This window comes from Caretta caretta, chromosome 1 (genome assembly GCF_965140235.1).
Source record: "Caretta caretta isolate rCarCar2 chromosome 1, rCarCar1.hap1, whole genome shotgun sequence".
In the NCBI taxonomy this organism is placed as follows: Eukaryota; Metazoa; Chordata; order Testudines; family Cheloniidae; genus Caretta; species Caretta caretta.
Window position 1 is genome coordinate 107,647,586 of NC_134206.1, and position 18,693 is coordinate 107,666,278.

At 41.3% G+C, this 18,693-nt stretch overlaps 1 protein-coding gene across 12 annotated transcripts in view; it reads left to right on the forward strand.

Annotated features, from left to right (window-relative positions):
- Positions 1 to 18,693, forward strand: part of MYO16 (myosin XVI) — a 602,174-nt gene that overhangs the window by 130,538 nt on the left and 452,943 nt on the right. For 11 of the 12 annotated variants that reach the window (XM_075129773.1, XM_075129766.1, XM_048854910.2 and 8 more), the window contains one exon: positions 10,426 to 10,689. In XM_075129773.1, coding sequence (XP_074985874.1) covers positions 10,426 to 10,689 — 264 coding nt within the window. Of the gene's footprint in view, positions 1 to 10,425; positions 10,690 to 18,693 lie in introns of those variants that run through there. The other variant, XM_048854987.2, reaches the window with a different exon arrangement.

Consider the following 18,693-nt stretch of genomic DNA (forward strand, 5'->3'; position numbering starts at 1 on the left):
AGACTTTGACAAACCATTTCTAGTAACCACAGATGCGTCCGAGCGTGGTGTGGGAGCAGTTTTTATGCAGAAAGGACCTGATCAAGAATTCCACCCTGTAGTGTTTCTCAGCAAAAAACTGTCTGAGAGGGAAAGCAACTGGTCAGTCACTGAAAAAGAATGTTACGCCATTGTCTACGCCCTGGAAAAGCTACGCCCCTATGTTTGGGGACGGCGTTTCCACCTGCAAACCGACCATGCTGCACTACAGTGGCTTCATACCACCATGGGAAATAACAAAAAACTTATTTGGTTGAGTTTAGCTCTCCAAGATTTTGATTTTGACATCCAACACATCTCAGGAGCTTCTAACAAAGTGGCTGATGCACTCTCCCATGAAAGTTTCCCAGAATCAACTGGTTAAAATCGTCCTTGAGATGTGGAAAATATTGTTAGTCTTTATGTACTTGGTAGTATATTTAGAGGTGCATGTGTCTTATTAACTCTGTTTTTCCTAGAGCTCCAGGAAGAAATCCCAGCCAGCGTTTCACCCTAGCTGAGATTTGGGGGGCGTGTCATAAATATAAAGGAAAGGGTAAACCCCTTTAAAATCCCTCCTGGCCAGAGGAAAAATCCTCTCACCTGTAAAGGGTTAAGAAGCTAAAGGTAACCTTGCTGGCACCTGACCAAAATGACCAATGAGGAGACAAGATACTTTCAAAAGCTGGGAGGAGGGAGAGAAACAAAGGGTCTGTGTCTGTCTGTATGCTGCTTTTTCCGGGGATAGACCAGGAATGGAGTCTGAGAACTTTAGTAAGTAATCTAGCTAGGTATGTGTTAGATTATGATTTCTTTAAATGGCTGAGAAAAGAATTGTGCTGAATAGAATGACTATTTCTGTCTGTGTCTCTTTTTTGTAACTTAAGGTTTTGCCTAGAGGGATTCTCTATGTTTTGAATCTAATTACCCTGTAAGGTATCTACCATCCTGATTTTACAGAGGGGATTTCTTTACTTCTGTTAAAAGTCTTCTTGTATGAAAACTGAATGCTTTTTCATTGTTCTCAGATCCAAGGGTTTGGGTCTGTGGTCACCTATGCAAATTGGTGAGGATTTTTACCAAACCTTTCCCAGGAAGTGGGGTGCAAGGGTTGGGAGGATTTGGGGGGGAAAGACGTGTCCAAACTACGTTTCCCAGTAAACCCAGTTAGAGTTTGGTGGTGGCAGTGGAGATCCAGGGACAAAGGATAAAATTAATTTGTAACTTGGGGAAGTTTTAACCTAAGCTGGTGAAAGTAAGCTTAGGAGGTTTTCATGCAGGTCCCCACATCTGTACCCTAGAGTTCAGAGTGGGGAAGGAACCTTGACAAGATCCCACCATTATATTGGGTTCTTTATTATTCAGATTTCCTTCTACAAAGGTAGAACCCAAATGGTTGACTCGGTGATTTAAAAGTAATAAATTGTTATAAAATGTTGTAGAAGCATCACTGAATCACTGATAGATAGATAATAGAGTCTATTAGAAAGCCGGTAGAGTTGATTAATAGTGTCCGATAAGTACTATTTTCCTTGGTATCAAGCTGGAAATTGATTGCAGCTCCTGCTTACCAGTCTAGTCACATCAAAGGGCTTCTAAAAGACAAGCATACAGGAGTAAGGTTTTATAAGGGGACGGTCGCTTGACCATGCTCAGTATTCCTCTTCAGCAAAGGCAGAGAAATGTGTTTGGCAGAAAATCAGGAAGCTTTGTATATTAAGTCATTGAAGGGGCCTAACTTTGTAATTGCATCTACAAGAGCTCTGTAGAACCAAGGACAGGAGAGCCAGATCAACTTCTTTGCTGAGATGCAATGTATTGCTCCGAAGACATGGCTTAATTGAATTCTTTACATGAAGGTAAATAACACTTATATTTATAACTCCTTGTTCATCTGCTTTGAAAAAGGAATAAAGGCATCTCACTAAACTGAACACAGTGCTGCTGACCTAACCAAAATACTTCAGCTGTTGAAGCGAGGTGGGTGGTTAAGAGCACTGTGCTTCAGCAAAAGCCGAACAGATGCAACAGAATTGCTCTTGAACTTGTAAGTAATTTTCCCTAGACTGACCAAAAGATTTTTAAATACAAGTATTTTGATACTGACTTTAACTTTGCAATTTGAGATGGACTTATACTAATCTTGCCGCTTCTGTTGCTCAGAAGCACTTTTTTTCAAAGTGAAAGGATATGAAAATGATGTATGATAACTTTTGATTTATAAAGAGAGCACCGATAATCACAGGAATTACTTTTACAGTGCAGGCACTGCAATGTCAGTTGGGCTGTTGCATACATATTACTGATTTCTCCTGCACCAGCTAAACTCACTTCAGCTGCAGCAACAATGATAAATGAACTTTTAATAATTTCTTTTTGGTAGCAGCAAACCACTGCTGCAGCAAATGTATGGAGTGAAGTAACCATGTGTAGCAATTATGTACATTGCTGAAAAGGTGAGTTTGTTAATCTTATGATCAGAATCTGTTCTCTAACAAGGATCATCACCGACCTATATTAATTACCAAGGGGCAGCTGCTGTGAATTGGCACATTGAACTTGAAGGAGCCACACTGATTTATACCCATTGCAGAGCCGATCCAGTACTTACAATGTCATTTATTGATTAACTCAAGATTTTCTCACATCCGTCTTAAGCATTTAGCTAGTCACATTTTGGGTATACATGGGTAATATTATATTCCCCCAAATGTATTGCAATATAGAAGTCTAGGTTTGATTAGTTGCTATTTTTTTAAACGAATGATAAACTATTGTTGACAGAACATTGAAGTCAGTGGAAGTTACAGGGGCTTGACCCCTCTGAAAATCAGGCCACTTTCATTTAGTTGCCGAGATATGGATTTAGGTGTTTAATTTTAGGCTCCCAATTTTGAAACTTCTGACCCATGTATTTTGGGTGAACCTGATAGGGCCCCTATATTTAAGTTGCCCAACACTTACCATTATATAGATTCTTGTGACCTTTTCTTTTTGAAGCTTTCCCATATCCATTGTTAGCGGCACACCTAGGAATCTGGCAAAGGGATAGCCCTAAAGCTGTGAAAGTGTCTTGTCTTTGTTCAATGAAATCCATTCAGCTTTTGCTAAGATATGAACTGTCAACATCACAATTTTTCTTCTCTTGCTTGCATTTCTGAGGAAAATTTTGGCAACCTGACAAAATAATAACTAGACAAAGTATTCTAAAACTAGGCTAGCAGCACTGCCAAATTAGCAGCAGCACACACTATACTAGAAGACCTGGGAGTTTCCTGAGCAGCCGTAGCAATGGCAGGGGGACTTAGCATATAGCCCCAGTGATCCATGCCCCACTCTGTGTGCACCACATGGGGCAGGAAGAGAGAGCTGAACTGGGCACCTCCTCTGCCCCATATGTAGCCCCATTGGTCCAACTTCCACCCACAAGCAGATACTACATGGGGCAAGAAAGATGGGTGAATTCCCTCCCCAACCACTCCATAGACACAACACATGGCCCCAGTGGCTCATGACATTCTCTGGAGACATCATGTGGAATAGGAGCTCCCCTAACTCCCAGGAATGGGGAGGGAACCCCTTATGCTTAACAATCTATCCCTCAACTGCCCACTTCATTTTAAGTGGTATTCTACAGCATGAGTGAGCCCCTCCTGCTTAACAATCTGTTCCAATTTGTATTTAGCTTAGACACTCTGGTTACCTTCCCCAGACATGAAGAAGAGCTCTGAGAAGCTTGGAAGCTAGTCCCTTACAGCAACCGATGTTGGGCCACTAAAAGATATTACCTCACCTACGTTGTGTCTCTCATATCCTGAGACCAACACAGATACAAAACCAGTGCAAACAATGTAAAAGAAAGTCACCTTTGTCTAATCAACAGCTGCACCCACTTCTCTTCTCATTTCAAAGCCACTGCCAGAGTGGGTGGATTTATTAAGAACTGTCTATTGCTGATTGGCTATAATTGAGGAATTTCAAAATGTGCAGCTGTAACAAAGGATAACAAAGCAATGCTTACAACAAAAACCAATCAGAAAGAAAGCAAGGCTTTGTAAATTATACCGATAATAATTGCACCTATAAATCCTTATTTAATAATTCTTGTATTATCTTTATACAATCTACTTTTCCCTGTGTACATTTTACAGTATACAACAGATGATTCAGTCATCTGAATGCACTATAAGGTAAATATAGTGAATGCACTATAAGGTGGGTAGAAAGTTGGCTAGATTGTCGGGCTCAACGAGTAGTGATCAATGGCTCCATGTCTAGTTGGCAGCCGGTGTCAAGTGGAGTGCCCCAGGGGTCGGTCCTGGGGCCAGTTTTGTTCAATATCTTCATAAATGATCTGGAGGATGGTGTGGATTGCACTCTCAGCAAATTTGCGGATGATACTAAACTGGGAGGAGTGCTTGATACACTGGAGGGCAGGGATAGGATACAGAGGGACCTAGACAAATGAGAGGATTAGGCCAAAAGAAATCTGATGAGGTTCAATAAGGATAAGTGCAGGGTCCTGCACTTAGGACGGAAGAACCCAATGCACAGCTACAGACTAGGGACCGAATGGCTAGGCAGCAGTTCTGCAGAAAAGGACCTAGGGGTGACAGTGGACGAGAAGCTGGATATGAGTCAGCAGTGTGCCCTTGTTGCCAAGAAGGCCAATGGCATTTTGGGATGTATAAGTAGGGGCATAGCGAGCAGATCGAGGGACGTGATCGTTCCCCTCTATTCGACATTGGTGAGGCCTCATGTGGAGTACTGTGTCCAGTTTTGGGCCCCACACTACGAGAAGGATGTGGAAAAATTGGAGAGAGTCCAGCGAAGGGCAACAAAAATGATTAGGGGTCTGGAACACATGAGTTATGAGGAGAGGTTGAGGGAACTGGGATTGTTTAGTCTGCAGAAGAGAAGAATGAGAGGGGATTTGATAGCTGCTTTCAACTACCTGAGAGGTGGTTCCAGAGAGGATGGTTCTAGACTATTCTCAGTGGTAGAAGAGGACAGGGCAAGGAGTAATGGTCTCAAGTTGCAGTGGGGGAGGTTTAGGTTGGATATTAGGAAAAACTTCTTCACTAGGAGGGTGGTGAAACACTGGAATGCATTACCTAGGGAGGTGGTAGAATCTCCTTCCTTAGAAGTTTTTAAGGTCAGGCTTGACAAAGCCCTGGCTGGGATGATTTAATTGGGGATTGCTCCTGCTTTGAGCAGGGGGTTGGACTAGATGACCTCCTGAGGTCCCTTCCAACCCTGATATTCTATGATTCTATGATTCCTCAAAGTTAAAATTACTGGGTTTTTTTCCTTTTCTTGAATTTACCACTGGGTATATGTTTCACAGGTAATTGGATTTTTCCCAAAGTCTGCTTAGAAAAATTAAGTTTAGATTCATTCCAAATAACAGGCATTCCTTGGACATTACTGACTGTATATACTTTTTTTCTGACTTATGGTGTATGTTTAAAAGACAATCTTTCTTAAAATATTGTAACATTTTCCAATATAGACACAGACTATTGTCAATTTGTATCTTAAGCCTCCAGTCCTGCCAACATTTACCAACATGCTTAACTTTTCTCCCATTAAGGCGACTAGTCCCCCTGACTTTAATAGTAAAGATAAACATGTCAGTGTTTGCAAGTTAAAGACTAATGTTTTCAATTGCCTTTGTAGTTTTCAACATATTGCATTCTTACCTTGTGTCACAACAAAATTTAGATTCTTGTTACTGTAATCAGAAATTCATTCCAAAGGTTTTTATTTAGGGGGCATGGGGAGGCAACTTTGCTATCTTATGTATGCAGTAAAAAGCATTGTTCCCAGATCAGGACAGCATTTGTTTCTGTGGCTCACAGTAGCAAATTTGTGAAATGAGGTAAAAATCTGGATGTAGAAGGTACAAACACCAGTGGGAAACCGTGTTATGTTGTGCTTGAGGACAAATGTGCAATGCAATCCTATTTACTCAGGAATTTTTTTGTTTGTACATGATCATGCCAATAATTTGTGTTTAAAATTGGTACTCAGGCTTTTGTGAGCAAAGTGCTACAATTATATCAACAGCTTATTTTGTAGTTGTAATAACACCCTTAATAAGGGTTTTATTTGGTCCCATGTCCAGCGAAGTAGTTCTATAATAGTGAATACCACTGAAATTGCTTTAGAATAACTGTGGCTTTCTTTTGTCCTGTTTTAGTTTCTAACAAATATAAAATAATATAATTTTGGCCTTTTGTTGGTCTTTCATATTTCCAGGTGGTTTTTCATACTTATAGATTCAAAAGGGACATATAGTACTTACATGCTGGGTACACACTGAAAGCCATCCTGCACTCTAGAGACTTTGGCATAGTGCATCTGCGTAAATAAATCATACCTAATAAGCTTTTCTAAAAGGATTTGATAGCAGGCAATATTGTCAGCATGTTATTAATGTACAATTTTCTAGCGACAGTCATGATGACCTTATCAAACCACTGCAACAAACCGTAGCTTATCTTTATTTCAGATATTTTCTTGTCTGATTATTTTTGATCTGCAACAAATTACATAATGTATGTGAATTGATCTATAAGGCCCCTATACTCCCCTGCTTCAAGTCCCTTCTGAAAGCCCCTCTCTGCTGTGATGCTTAAAAGACATCAGCCAATTAATGATGGGTAGGTAGAGGGGGACAGGTGGGAGTAGTTGACTTACTTTCTCTAGTTAAAATAACTCTGTGTGTGTATATATGAAATGAAAATTATATATATTTGAGTGCTTCCCTGTCTCCCTGCCCTTCGTATGTCACTTGTCTTCTTGGGGTATGTCTACACTGCAAGCTAGGGGTGTGATTCCCAGCTCACATACAGTTACTCACGGTATGTCATAAATATAAAGGGAAGGGTAAGCACCTTTCTGTATACAGAATTATAAAATACCTCCTGACCAGAGGCAAAACTCTTTCACCTGAAAAGGGTTAAGAAGCTAAGATAACCTCGCTGGCACATGACCAAAATGACCAATGAGGAGACAGGATACTTTCAAAGCTGGAGGTGGGGGGGCAAAGGGTCTGTCTGTCTGTCTGATGCTTTTGCCAGGAACAGAACAGTTGTATTGGAGTATTAGAACTTGTTAGTAAGTAATCTAGCTACGAATGTGTTAGAGTTCCTTTTGTTTAAATGGCTGGTAAATAAGCTGTGCTGAATGGAATGTATATTTCTGTTTTTGTGTCTTTTTGTAACTTAAGGTTTTGCCTAGAGGGATTCTCTATGTTTTGAATCTGATTACCCTGTAATGTGTTTACCATCCTGATTTTACAAAGGTGATTCTTTTACTTTTTTTTTAATTAAAATTCTTCTTTTAAGATCCTGATTGCTTTTTCATTGTTCTTAAGATCCAAGGGTTTGGGTCTGTGTTCACCTATGCAAATTGGTGAGGATTTTTATCAAGCCTTCCCCAGGAAATGGGGTGTAGGGCTTGGGGGGGATATTTGGAGGGGGAAGATTCTCCAAGTGGGCTCTTTCCCAGTTCTTTGTTTAACACGCTTGGTGGTGGCAGCATAGGGTTCAAGGACAAGGCAAAGTTTGTATCTTGAGGAAGTTTTTAACCTAAGCTGGTAAGAATAAACTTAGGGGGTCTTTCATGCAGGTCCCCACATCTAGAGTTCAGAGTGGGGAAGGAACCTTGACACAGTAGTTCACATCTTCCTGGCGCTTCCAATTATAAGATTCTGTGTTTGGTTGCTTTGCACCCTCCTGCTTTGGTGTGGGGACTCAAAATGTGACAAGAGAGTGGCTTTTTTGTGTCAGGTATGTGGTTTTGTGAAAATTTGCTCAAATTTGGCTAGGTTATCACAGTTAGCACAGACTGAGTAGAAACTTCTTAAATCTTCCCTTAAATTCCCTGAAGATTCCAAAATACTATTTTGTTAGTGTGTGTTGACTTCTGCTTGCCCCAGGCAGGTAAAGTGAACCTATTGCTTCCCCCAGACTGGAGAAATTAATACAGGGCACACTTGAAGTGCCACACCTGGCTGCAAAAGGGCACTTGTGGATGGTCCGTGCTTTTACACCCCATTGTACTGGAGTAGTCTAGTCTGGAAATGACAAGGACATTGCAATTATCCATCCAGTTATCAATCTCTTTGCTAAATGGAGATGGAGTAGAGGAGGCCACTATAGTCTACCCTTGTCACTTTGCCATCTAAAAACAGTAAGAGATCAAAGAGAACTTCTAGATTTACTTACTTTCTTTCAAAGGTTAAACAAGACCCATCAGGCAAACCACTCTGCCAATTTTTTCCCTGAGCCAACCAACATAGGTTTTATCTTGGACTGAGATGACTATCTCTGCCATTTGCGAACTCAGATGGGTAGATCCTCGGCTGGTGTAAATTGTCATAGTTCAAGTGATGCAATGAAGCTATGATAGTTTATACCTGCTGAAGTCTTCCTTGGAATCTTGCTGCTAGATTTAATCAGCAAAGAAGGGCACAGATCTAAATCACAGGTTATATTCCATAGTTCCCCAGAGGCCTCTGGAACCCCTCTCAGCAAAATGATCTGAAACTGAGTAGGAAAAGATACTGCACTTGTCCTCATGGAAGCAACCATCTGGTCCAAATTAGATAGATTCTTTATATGAAGCGGAGACAAAATACAGAACAAGAAAATCTTAAACTTATATTCAGTCAGAACCAATCATAATCCCTGGGATATCAACAAGCTGGAATAGTTCTGATGTTTAGTGTGTATGTGTGGTGGAGGGACAATAATTCTTTGTCTCATCTGACTAGCATTAGAGCATGATATTCAGCACTGATTCTTTTCCCTGCTGTACCTTATTTCTTCTATTGCAGGCCAAGTTACCCTTTTAGCACAAAGGGTCTGAAGTTAGGCAAGTGAAAAACTGAGGCAAACAAGAGTAGTAATGCTTTTGAAAATTTTGTGTCCCACTTTGTTTCCAGTTTCTTTCCATCTTAAACATTCAATAAATATTTCGAATGTTGATGAAGATTTCAGTTTGCCAACTGGTGTTCACTCCTAACTGTCTCCTCGTGCAGCTATATTTTATTCTTTTTGCTTTCTGATATTTGGCAGCTCAATGCCAAGCACTGTTATACCATTCCGTTTTAGCTGAAATGACTGCTAACACATGTGAGCAAACACTTATCAATAAGAGTGCTAAAAAGTACTTTTTTATGCTTGATGTTTCTGTAACAGTATGCACCTGGGCTGGTTGTCAGCAGTAGGGACTGAACTCTGGACTTAAAACAGAAGTCCCCAAACTGTGGGGCGTGACCCCCCTATGGGGGCACAGAGGAACATTCAGGAGGGTGGGGTTGGGGCCTGGGCCAGCCCTCACAGGGACTGGGGAGGGAGTGCCACCCAGCTCCACTCCTAGCCCTGGCTCCGGCTCTGGCCTCAGCCTTGGCCCCCTTGCCCCTGTCCACATCCTCCCCCTCCTGGAGCCACAGCCCTGCTCCTAGGCCTGGGGGAGAGGAGGCACAGACAGGAGTAAAGGGGGGAGTGTAAGGTAAAAAGTTTGGGGATCACTGACTTAAAACTGCGAGAGCTAAACAGAGCTAAACAAGCCTTTTTAATCCAAAGCCACTGGCAGACAAACAAACTTCTAGGGGGGGCTGGCCGCTAGAGTGGGACAGAGAGCGGCATTGGGTAAGCATGGATTACTTTACTATCCCTCCCAACTTTACCATCTGGTAAAAATGGCAGATTTAACCCTGGGGAGCGGGGGAAGGAATCCTACTTCAGAGTGCATAGTGAATGACTGACCGAAACATAGTTACATTTTCAGTTTGTTTCTTCTTCAGTTCCTGCTATCTAACTTTATTAGAAGATTCCACTTGGAGAGCTAAATACAATGCAAAAAAAAACCTCGTTCACATTGTTATGAATCTATAATGGTTTTTCTGGTTTTAATAGCTAGACATTTGCCTGAGTACCCATATCATGCTAATGAAATCACTATAGTTATAATATTTTTTTTTTCTTCTCACTGAGTAACAGGAATTTGCTAACCCAAAGCAAGATGAAAATGCAAAGATGGAGGCACAAACATCAGACTGGCATTTCACTATATAATATTGTCTTGTTTGTAGGCAAATGGTAACCACTCGTATTACATTGAATTATTTATGTCTCATCCGTCTCACATATTTGAACTCTCAGACCTCTTTCTATTAATTTTTGTGTTTATGCATTTTAAAGCATCCATTTAAAGTAAAAATACTTTTAACTTTATGGAATTAATTATGTGTTTCCATAAAGCAGATGATTGCTTACATAATACAGACTTCTAAAGAGTTAAATAGGAACCCCAAGAAGTTTGGTGGGAATTTCATTAAACATTGAAAACTCAGTGTTATCTGACCTTAATTTGTTTATCTTTCATTTCTTGTAGGCTGTTTCCAGCTATGTAATGTTTTTCGAACACATGACATGGAAATTGACCAGTGCTTGCTGGAGTCCCTCCCTTTAGGCCAGCGTCAGCGGTTGGTGAAGCGTATGCGCTGTGATCAAATAAAGGCGTATTATGAAAGAGAAAAAGCTTTTCAGAAACAGGAAGGACATGTGAAAAAATTTAAACATGGAAAGAATCGCCGAGTTCATTTCAACCTCGCTGTTATGATACAGGATGCAATCATACATCATGATGACAAAGAAGGTACCACAGGCATTTAGCAGTACTCTCATGGTTTATTCCTTTGTGTGGCTAAAAGTTTCAGAGTAGCACTACTTTGTGTCTTGAGGCATTATTTTAGACTTAATTTCAAATAACAGTAGCTATTTATAGCTAGAATGTACTATGTACTTTGCAATTAATACGCAATAGAGTAAATGTGTATTATATAATATAAAGCATTATGCCATATAATTTATGTCCTTGATGAAAGCAAATAGTGCTTTGGAGGCCTTAGGATGTCACTATAGGATAAAGGTGTTTACAGAATCATAGATTTTAAAGCCAGAAGGGAACGTTTTGATCATGTAGTCTGACTTCCTGCATACTGCAGCCATAGAATTGCACCCAGTTGTTTAGTGATGCTTTGAGATTTTTTTCCCCTGTATTTAAACAAAGCTCTTAAATAAATAAGCTTCCTTCAAAGATGTGGTTCTGGCTGGGAGCAATTAAATGGTTATTAGGAATTGGTGATTCTTAAGAGGATGGACTTTAGCCATAGTGCTTGATGAACCCTGACCCCAAAATGATGGTGGTGATTGTTGTGATGTGACAGCATTTATGTACAGTTACTTGGCTTTATGAAACACTGAGATTAAAACATTGGCTCTGTCTGCTTCTGGATCCTCTGAGCTGGTGATGTGATGTAACCTCCTGACAGCATAATTGCCCAGATCCTGAGCTGTGTTTGAGTGCTCCGCACAACTGGAGTGTGTACGTGCCTGTGTGTAGGTGCAAACGTGTAAGTCAAAAACACAGAGACCTGGGAGAAGGGTCAGAATCTGGGGGGAGCATGGGCATAGCAGGGAAAAGGGAGAGACAAGAGCGGGAAACAAAATAGTAACGTAGATGTTTGTAAACTAATGCAAGTATGGGTAATAAGCAGGGAAAACTAGAAATCCTAGTGAGTGATTACAACTATGACATTGTTGGGGGATAGTTCACATGACCAGAATATTGGTATAGAAGAGTACAGGTTGCTCAGGAAGGATAGGCAGGGGAACAAAGGGAGGAAGTGTCGCCTTGTATTATACAGATGTACTGTATACTTTTGGACCAAGGTTGAGGTGGATATAGGAAGCAGATTTTTTGAAAGTCTCTGGGTAAGGATAAAAGGGGTAAAAACAAGGATGATGTCATGGAGAGGTCTACTACAGATCACCTACCAAAGAAGAAGTTGATGAGGCTTTTGTTTAAAACAACTAACAAAATCATCCCAAGCACAGGAGTGCTAGGTGGTGATGGGGGACTTTAACTACCCAGACATCTGTTGGGAAAATAATACAGCATGTTCTTGGAATGCATTGGAGACAAAGGTGGATAGAAAGTTGGATAGATTATCGGGCTCAATGGGTAGTGATCAATGGCTCCATGTCTAGTTGGTAGCTGGTATCAAGTGGAGTGCCCCAAGGGTCGGTCCTCGGACCGGTTTTGTTCAATATCTTCATAAATGATCTGGAGGATGGTGTGGATTGCACCCTCAGCAAGTTTGCAGATGACACTAAACTGGGAGGAGAGGTAGATACGCTGGAGGGTAGGGATAGGATACAGAGGGCCCTAGACAAATGAGAGGATTGGGCCAAAAGAAATCTGATGAGGTTCAACAAGGACAAGTGCAGAGTCCTGCACTTAGGACAGAAGAATCCCAGCACCGCTACAGACTAGGGACTGAATGGCTCAGCAGCAGTTCTGCAGAAAAGGACGTAGGAGTTACAGTGGACAAGAAGCTGGATATGAGTCAACAGTGTGCTGTTGTTGCCAAGAAGGCCAATGGCATTTTGGGATGTATAAATAGGGGCATTGCCAGCAGATTGAGGGACGTGATTGTTCCCCTCTATTCAACATTGGTGAGGCCTCATGTGGAGTACTGTGTCCAGTTTTGGGCCCCACACTACAAGAAGGATGTGGAAAAATTGGAAAACGTCCAACGGAGGGCAACAAAAATGATTAGGGGACTGGAACACATGACTTATGAGGAGAGGCTGAGGGAACTGGGATTGTTTAGTCTGCGGCAGAGAAGAATGAGGGGGGATTTGATAGCTGCTTTCAGCTACCTGAAAGAGGGTTCCAAAGAGGATGGATCTAGACTGTTCTCAATGGTAGTGGATGACAGAACGAGGAGTAATGGTCTCAAGTTGCAGTGGGGGAGGTTTAGGTTGGATATTAGGAAAATCTTTTTCACTAGAAGAGTGGTGAAATTCTGGAATGTGTTACCTAGGGAGGTGGTGGAATCTCCTTCCTTAGAAGTTTTTAATGTCAGGCTTGACAAAGCCCTGTCTGGGATGATTTAGTTGGGGATTGGTCCTGCTTTGAGCAGGGGCTTGGACTAGGTGACCTCCTGAGGACCCTTCCAACCCTGATATTCTATGATTCTATGTTTCTATGACAAATAGGGAGGAACTGGTTGAGAATTTGAAAGTAGAATGCAGCTTGGGTGAAAGACAACATGAAATGATAGAGTTCATGATTCTAAGGAATGGTAGGAAGAAAAACAGCACAATAAAGAAAATGGATTTCAAGAAGGCAGACTTTATAAACTCAAGGAGTTGGTAGTAAGATCCAATGGGAAGCAAGTCTTAGGTGGAAAACTGTTCGAGAGAGTTGGAAGTGTTTCAGAGAGACATTATTAAGGGTACAAGAGCAAACTATTCCACTGTGTAGGAAAGATAGAAAGTATTGCAAGAGACCACTCTGGTTTAACCAGGAGATCTTCAATGATCTGAAACTCTAAGAAGAGTCCTACAAAAAATGGAAACTAGATCAAATTACAAAGGATGAATATAAACAAGCAATGCAAGCATATAGGGACATAATTATAAAGGTGAAGGCACAAAACAAGATTAAACTAGCCAGAGACATAAAGGGTCATAAGAAAACATTCTTCAAATACATTAGAAGTAAGAGGAAGACCAAGGCTCACTTTTTTGTTTCAGTTTTCACCAAATTTTACTAGTGACTGGACATCTAACATAGTGAATGCCAGTGAAAATGAGGTAGGATCTGAGGCTAAAATAAGGACAGAACAAGTTAAAAATTACTTGGATAAGTTAGATGTCTTCAAGTCATCAGGGCCTGATGAAATATATCTTAGAATACTCAAGAAGTTGAGAAGATATCTGAGCCATTAGCAATTATCTTTGAAAACTCATAGAAGATGGGAGAGATTCCAGAGGAATGCAAGAGGGCAAATATAGTGCCAATCTATAAAATGGGAAATAAGGGTAACCTGGGGAATTACAGACCACTCACCTTAACTTCAGTACCCGGAAAGATAATGGAGCAAATAATCAAGCAATCAATTTGCAAACAACGCGAAGATAGTAAGGCGATAAGTAACAGTCAGCATGGATTTGTCAAGAACAAATAGCTAATCACTTTCTTTGACAAGTCTTGTGGTTAGGAGAAAGCAGTAGAAGTGGTATATCTTGACTTAGTAAGGCTTTTGATATTGTCTCAAGTGACCTTCTCATAAAAAAAAACTAGGGAAATACAGATAACGTGAGTGCATAACTGGTTGGAAAACTGTTCCCAGGGAGTAGTTATCAGTGGTTCACTGTCAAATTGGAAAGACATATCAAGTGGGGTTCCTAAGGGATCAGGTCTGGGTCTGCTCAAGATCTTCATCAATGATTTAGATAATGGTATAGAGAGTACACTTATAAAGTTTGCAGATGATACCAAGCTGGGAGAGGTTGGAAGTGCTTTGGAGGGAAGTTAATAGGATGAAATTCAAAAAGGAAAAATGCAAAGTACTACACTTAAGAAGGAGCTATCAATTGCATACATACAGAATGGTAAATGACTGCTTAGGAAGGAGTACTGCAGAAAGGAATCTGGGGTCATAGAGGATCACAAGCTATCTATGAGTCAACAGTGTGACACTGTTGCAGAAAAAGCAAACATCATTCTGCGATGTATTAGAAGGAGTGTTGTAAGCGAGACAGAAGAAGTAAATCTTAAGCTGTACTCTGAGCTGATAAGGCCTCAACTGGAGTATTGTGTCCAGTTCTGAGCACCACATTTCAGGAAAGATATAGACAAATTGGAGAAAAGTTCAGAGAAGAGCAACAAAAATGATTGAAGGTCTAGAAAACATGATCTATGACGAAATATTGAAAACATTTTGTTTCTTTAGCCTGGAGAAGAGAAAACTGAGTGGGGATGTGATAACAGTTTTCAAGTACATAAAAGATGGTTACAAAGAGGAGGGAGAAAAATTGTTCTCGTTACCTCTGAGGCTAGGACAAGAAGCAATGGGCTTAAATTGCAGCAAGAGAGGTTAGGTTGGACATTAGGAAAACTTTGTGTTAGGGTGGTTAAGCACTGGAACAAATTGCCTAGGGAGGTTGTGGAATTTGCATCACTGGAGGTTTTTAAGAACAGGTTAGACAAACACCTGTCAGGAATGGTCTAGCTATTATGTAGTCCTGCATTGAGTGCAGGGGACTGGACTAGATGACCTCTCTTCCAGTCCTGAACTTCTATGATTCTATATGTGCAAACATACACAGGGGGCTTTAAGCCACTTTTGTGCTGCCCAGTACTGGGGCTCTGCTGGCACTTGTCCAATCCTTGGTGTAACTGACAGCATTCTGAGGGCTGTTCTAAATTGTTCTTGAATCCAAATGCCAAAAGGGGAACATTTCTGGCTGATGAGGATGTCTGATGTTTGAGAACCTGAGCAGACCCTTGAGCTGGTGGTTGCGAATGAGTGTAACAAAGGAGCTGCTGTTGTCACTTTCATAGCTCCAATGCAATGTACACAGGGGGAACCCTCGATTTTGTGGGAAATCTGGCTTTGGGTAACTAGGCATAAAACTGCTCTAAGGCAGGATCTTGGCCAATGAAACATCATTACTTTTTGTGTTAGTCAACTCCACCCTGCCAATTTTGACACGGTCTCTCACAGTATTCTTGCCAGCAAGTTAAAGAAGTATGGGCTGGATGAATGGACTATAAGGTGGATAGAAAGCTGGCTAGATTGTCGGGCTCAATGGGTAGTGATCAATGGCTCCATGTCTAGTTGGCATCTGGTATCAAGTGGAGTGCCCCAGGGGTCAGTCGTGGGGCCAGTTTTGTTCAATATCTTCATAAATGATCTGGAGGATGGTGTGGATTGCACCCTCAGCAAGTTTGCAGATGACACTAAACTGGGAGGAGAGGTAGATACGCTGGAGGGTAGGGATAGGATACAGAGGGACCTAGACAAATTGGAGAATTGGGCCAAAAGAAATCTGATGTGATTCAACAAGGACAAGTGCAGAGTCCTGCACTTAGGATGGAAGAATCCAATGCACCGCTACAGACTAGGGACTGAATGGCTCAGCAGCAGTTCTGCAGAAAAGGACTTAGAGGTTATAGTGGATGAGAAGTTGGATATGAGTCAGCAGTGTGCCCTTGTTGCCAAGAAGGCCAATGGCATTTTGGGATGTATAAGTAGGGGCATAGCGAGCAGATCGAGGGACGTGATCGTTCCCCTCTATTCGACATTGGTGAGGCCTCATGTGGAGTACTGTGTCCAGTTTTGGGCCCCACACAACAAGAAGGATGTGGAAAAATTGGAAAGAATCCAGCAGAGGGCAACAGAAATGATTAGGGGACTGGAACACATGACTTATGAGGAGAGGCTGAGGGAAGTGGGGATGTTTAGTCTTCAGAAGAGAAGAATGAGGGGGGATTTGATAGCTGCTTTCAACTACCTGAAAGGGGGTTCCAAAGAGGATGGCTCTAGACTGTTCTCAATGGTAGCAGATGACAGAACGAGGAGTAATGGTCTCAAGTTGCAGTGGGGGAGGTTTAGGTTGGATATTAGGAAAAACTTTTTCACTATGAGGGTGGTGAAACACTGGAATGCATTATCTAGGGAGGTGGTGGAATCTCCTTCCCTAGAAGTTTTTAAGGTCAGGCTTGACAAAGCCCTGTCTGGGATGATTTAGTTGGGGATCGGTCCTGCTTTGAGCAGGGGGTTGGACTAGATGACCTCCTGAGGTCCCTTCCAACCCTGAGATTCTATGATTTTGTCCTTACTTTACCACATTTCAGTGTGGTCTGTTGGACAGATTTGAATTCTCGCCTTCCACTCTCTTCTGAACCTTTCGCGCAACCCTAGTGATTATGTATATTTGCTATTGTTTGAGAGCATCAGATTATGTATTTTGATTAAAAACAGAAACAGATAGAGTTACGGATAGACACTCTGGTAAGTGCTCTTCACAGCATTTAGAAATGCAATTGTTATAATATACAATTCCCTCATTCAGTCCCCTAAACAGAGATGCCTATGATTTAAAAATTAACATCCTCACCACTCCCCATCTTCTCACAGCTCCCTTCTCACCAAAAGCCAGGCAGAATAGTAGATATGCTTTGCAACATGCCCTAAAGGTCAGACCCTTCAGGCTATTTAACACTTTTACTGAATGTATGAGCATACACAGTTCATTCAGTGAGAAAAACAAATCCATACTGGCCCCTGAAAAAACTGAATCCAGAGCAGAATAGAAAATCCAGCAGCCACTGAAAGTGAACAGCAGCAACATACTAAAAACCACAAGGCAGGAGTGACCATGGGATAGGTTAAGAATAGGCACCAATATGGTATCCTGCCCCTTAAGAGGAGCTGTATAAATCTCTAAAAGCAAGGAGCCCTTTTAGCATGCAAAGAGACCCATTAGACCTCAGAGGAAGGGCTAGGGCAGGGGTAGTCAAAAGATGGACTGCGGTCCAAATCCGGACTGCCAGATGCTTTTGAATGGACGCCCAAATCAATTTATTTACTCATTATTGTTGTTGGGTTTTTTATTGTTTTCTCTGGCCTCTGGACCTTGACTATACCTTGACCAAGAAATTTGGAATTTGACAAAAAATAATTGACTACCCTGGGGCTAGGGGTATCCTGACTCCTCATAATCTCAATACTTCACCCTCACATGAGGTGGCCAAGAGGTAAGAAAAGGGATGATGCTTCTCCCTGAGCCAGCCCATTATCCAGGAGTGTGTATTGTCAGCAAATCCACGCAAATACTTTGCTTCCTCCACCCACTTATACCTGAATCACTGTAATTGGGGAGCGGGAGGGGGAATGGAATGTCTGCAAAAAAGTCCATGAAACATGCACGTTCATGATGCTCGTTGTGCACTCTGGCAGTGATACAATTTTAGAATGTGTTACAGGAGACTTATCTGAGTTTATTGAAATAGTGACATTGTAAACATCTCATCTTCTCAACCGGAGAGGGCTGATTATTGATTGTGTTATTTTATTATTGTGTTCAGGTAGTAAATCTTCTTTTATTGTCAGTAATCTGTCATTTTAATGTACAGTGACACTTGAATTTCATTTGTTCTTGAACTACTTTATATTGTGAAAAACCAAAGGCTATCTCTCCAACTTTAATACTCTTTTATTAACAATAATAAAAGGTGTACATGCACGTCTTAAAATCTCCTCATTTTTATGTGTTGAAATATGACACAGCATTACCTTTTGTAGTATATATAAAAGAGAATATCTGTCATACCGAAGAGCAAAAACATTGTGCTATGTCTTGTGTGAGCAGGTCTGAGAGTCCAGGATCCATCTTGAGCCTCAACGGCTGCATTGCTTTTAGTCCTGTAGCATGAGCCCAAATCCATTGACCTGGGCTCTAAGGTGCACTGCAGTGTTTTGTTTTTTGTTTTGTTTTTTGCTGTGTAGACATACCCTTAATGGCTCCAAAGAGTTCATTTGAGTGACACTGGTTAATAGGCCATAATAGAACATCTCTGCCCTGGTATGACTGTCTAGAGCCCTGACCCTGCCACATTTAGCACACAGAGCACCCATGCAGAGCTCATTGCAGTGTGTATGCTTTTAAATTAAGCAGGGTAATCATACATGCACACACATATGCTGTATCTAATACAACCATTAACCAGTTAATTACATGGTATGAAGGGATTTTCACAGTGTTTGTTTTTTTTTTATGCAAAATTGAATGTTATCAGAGC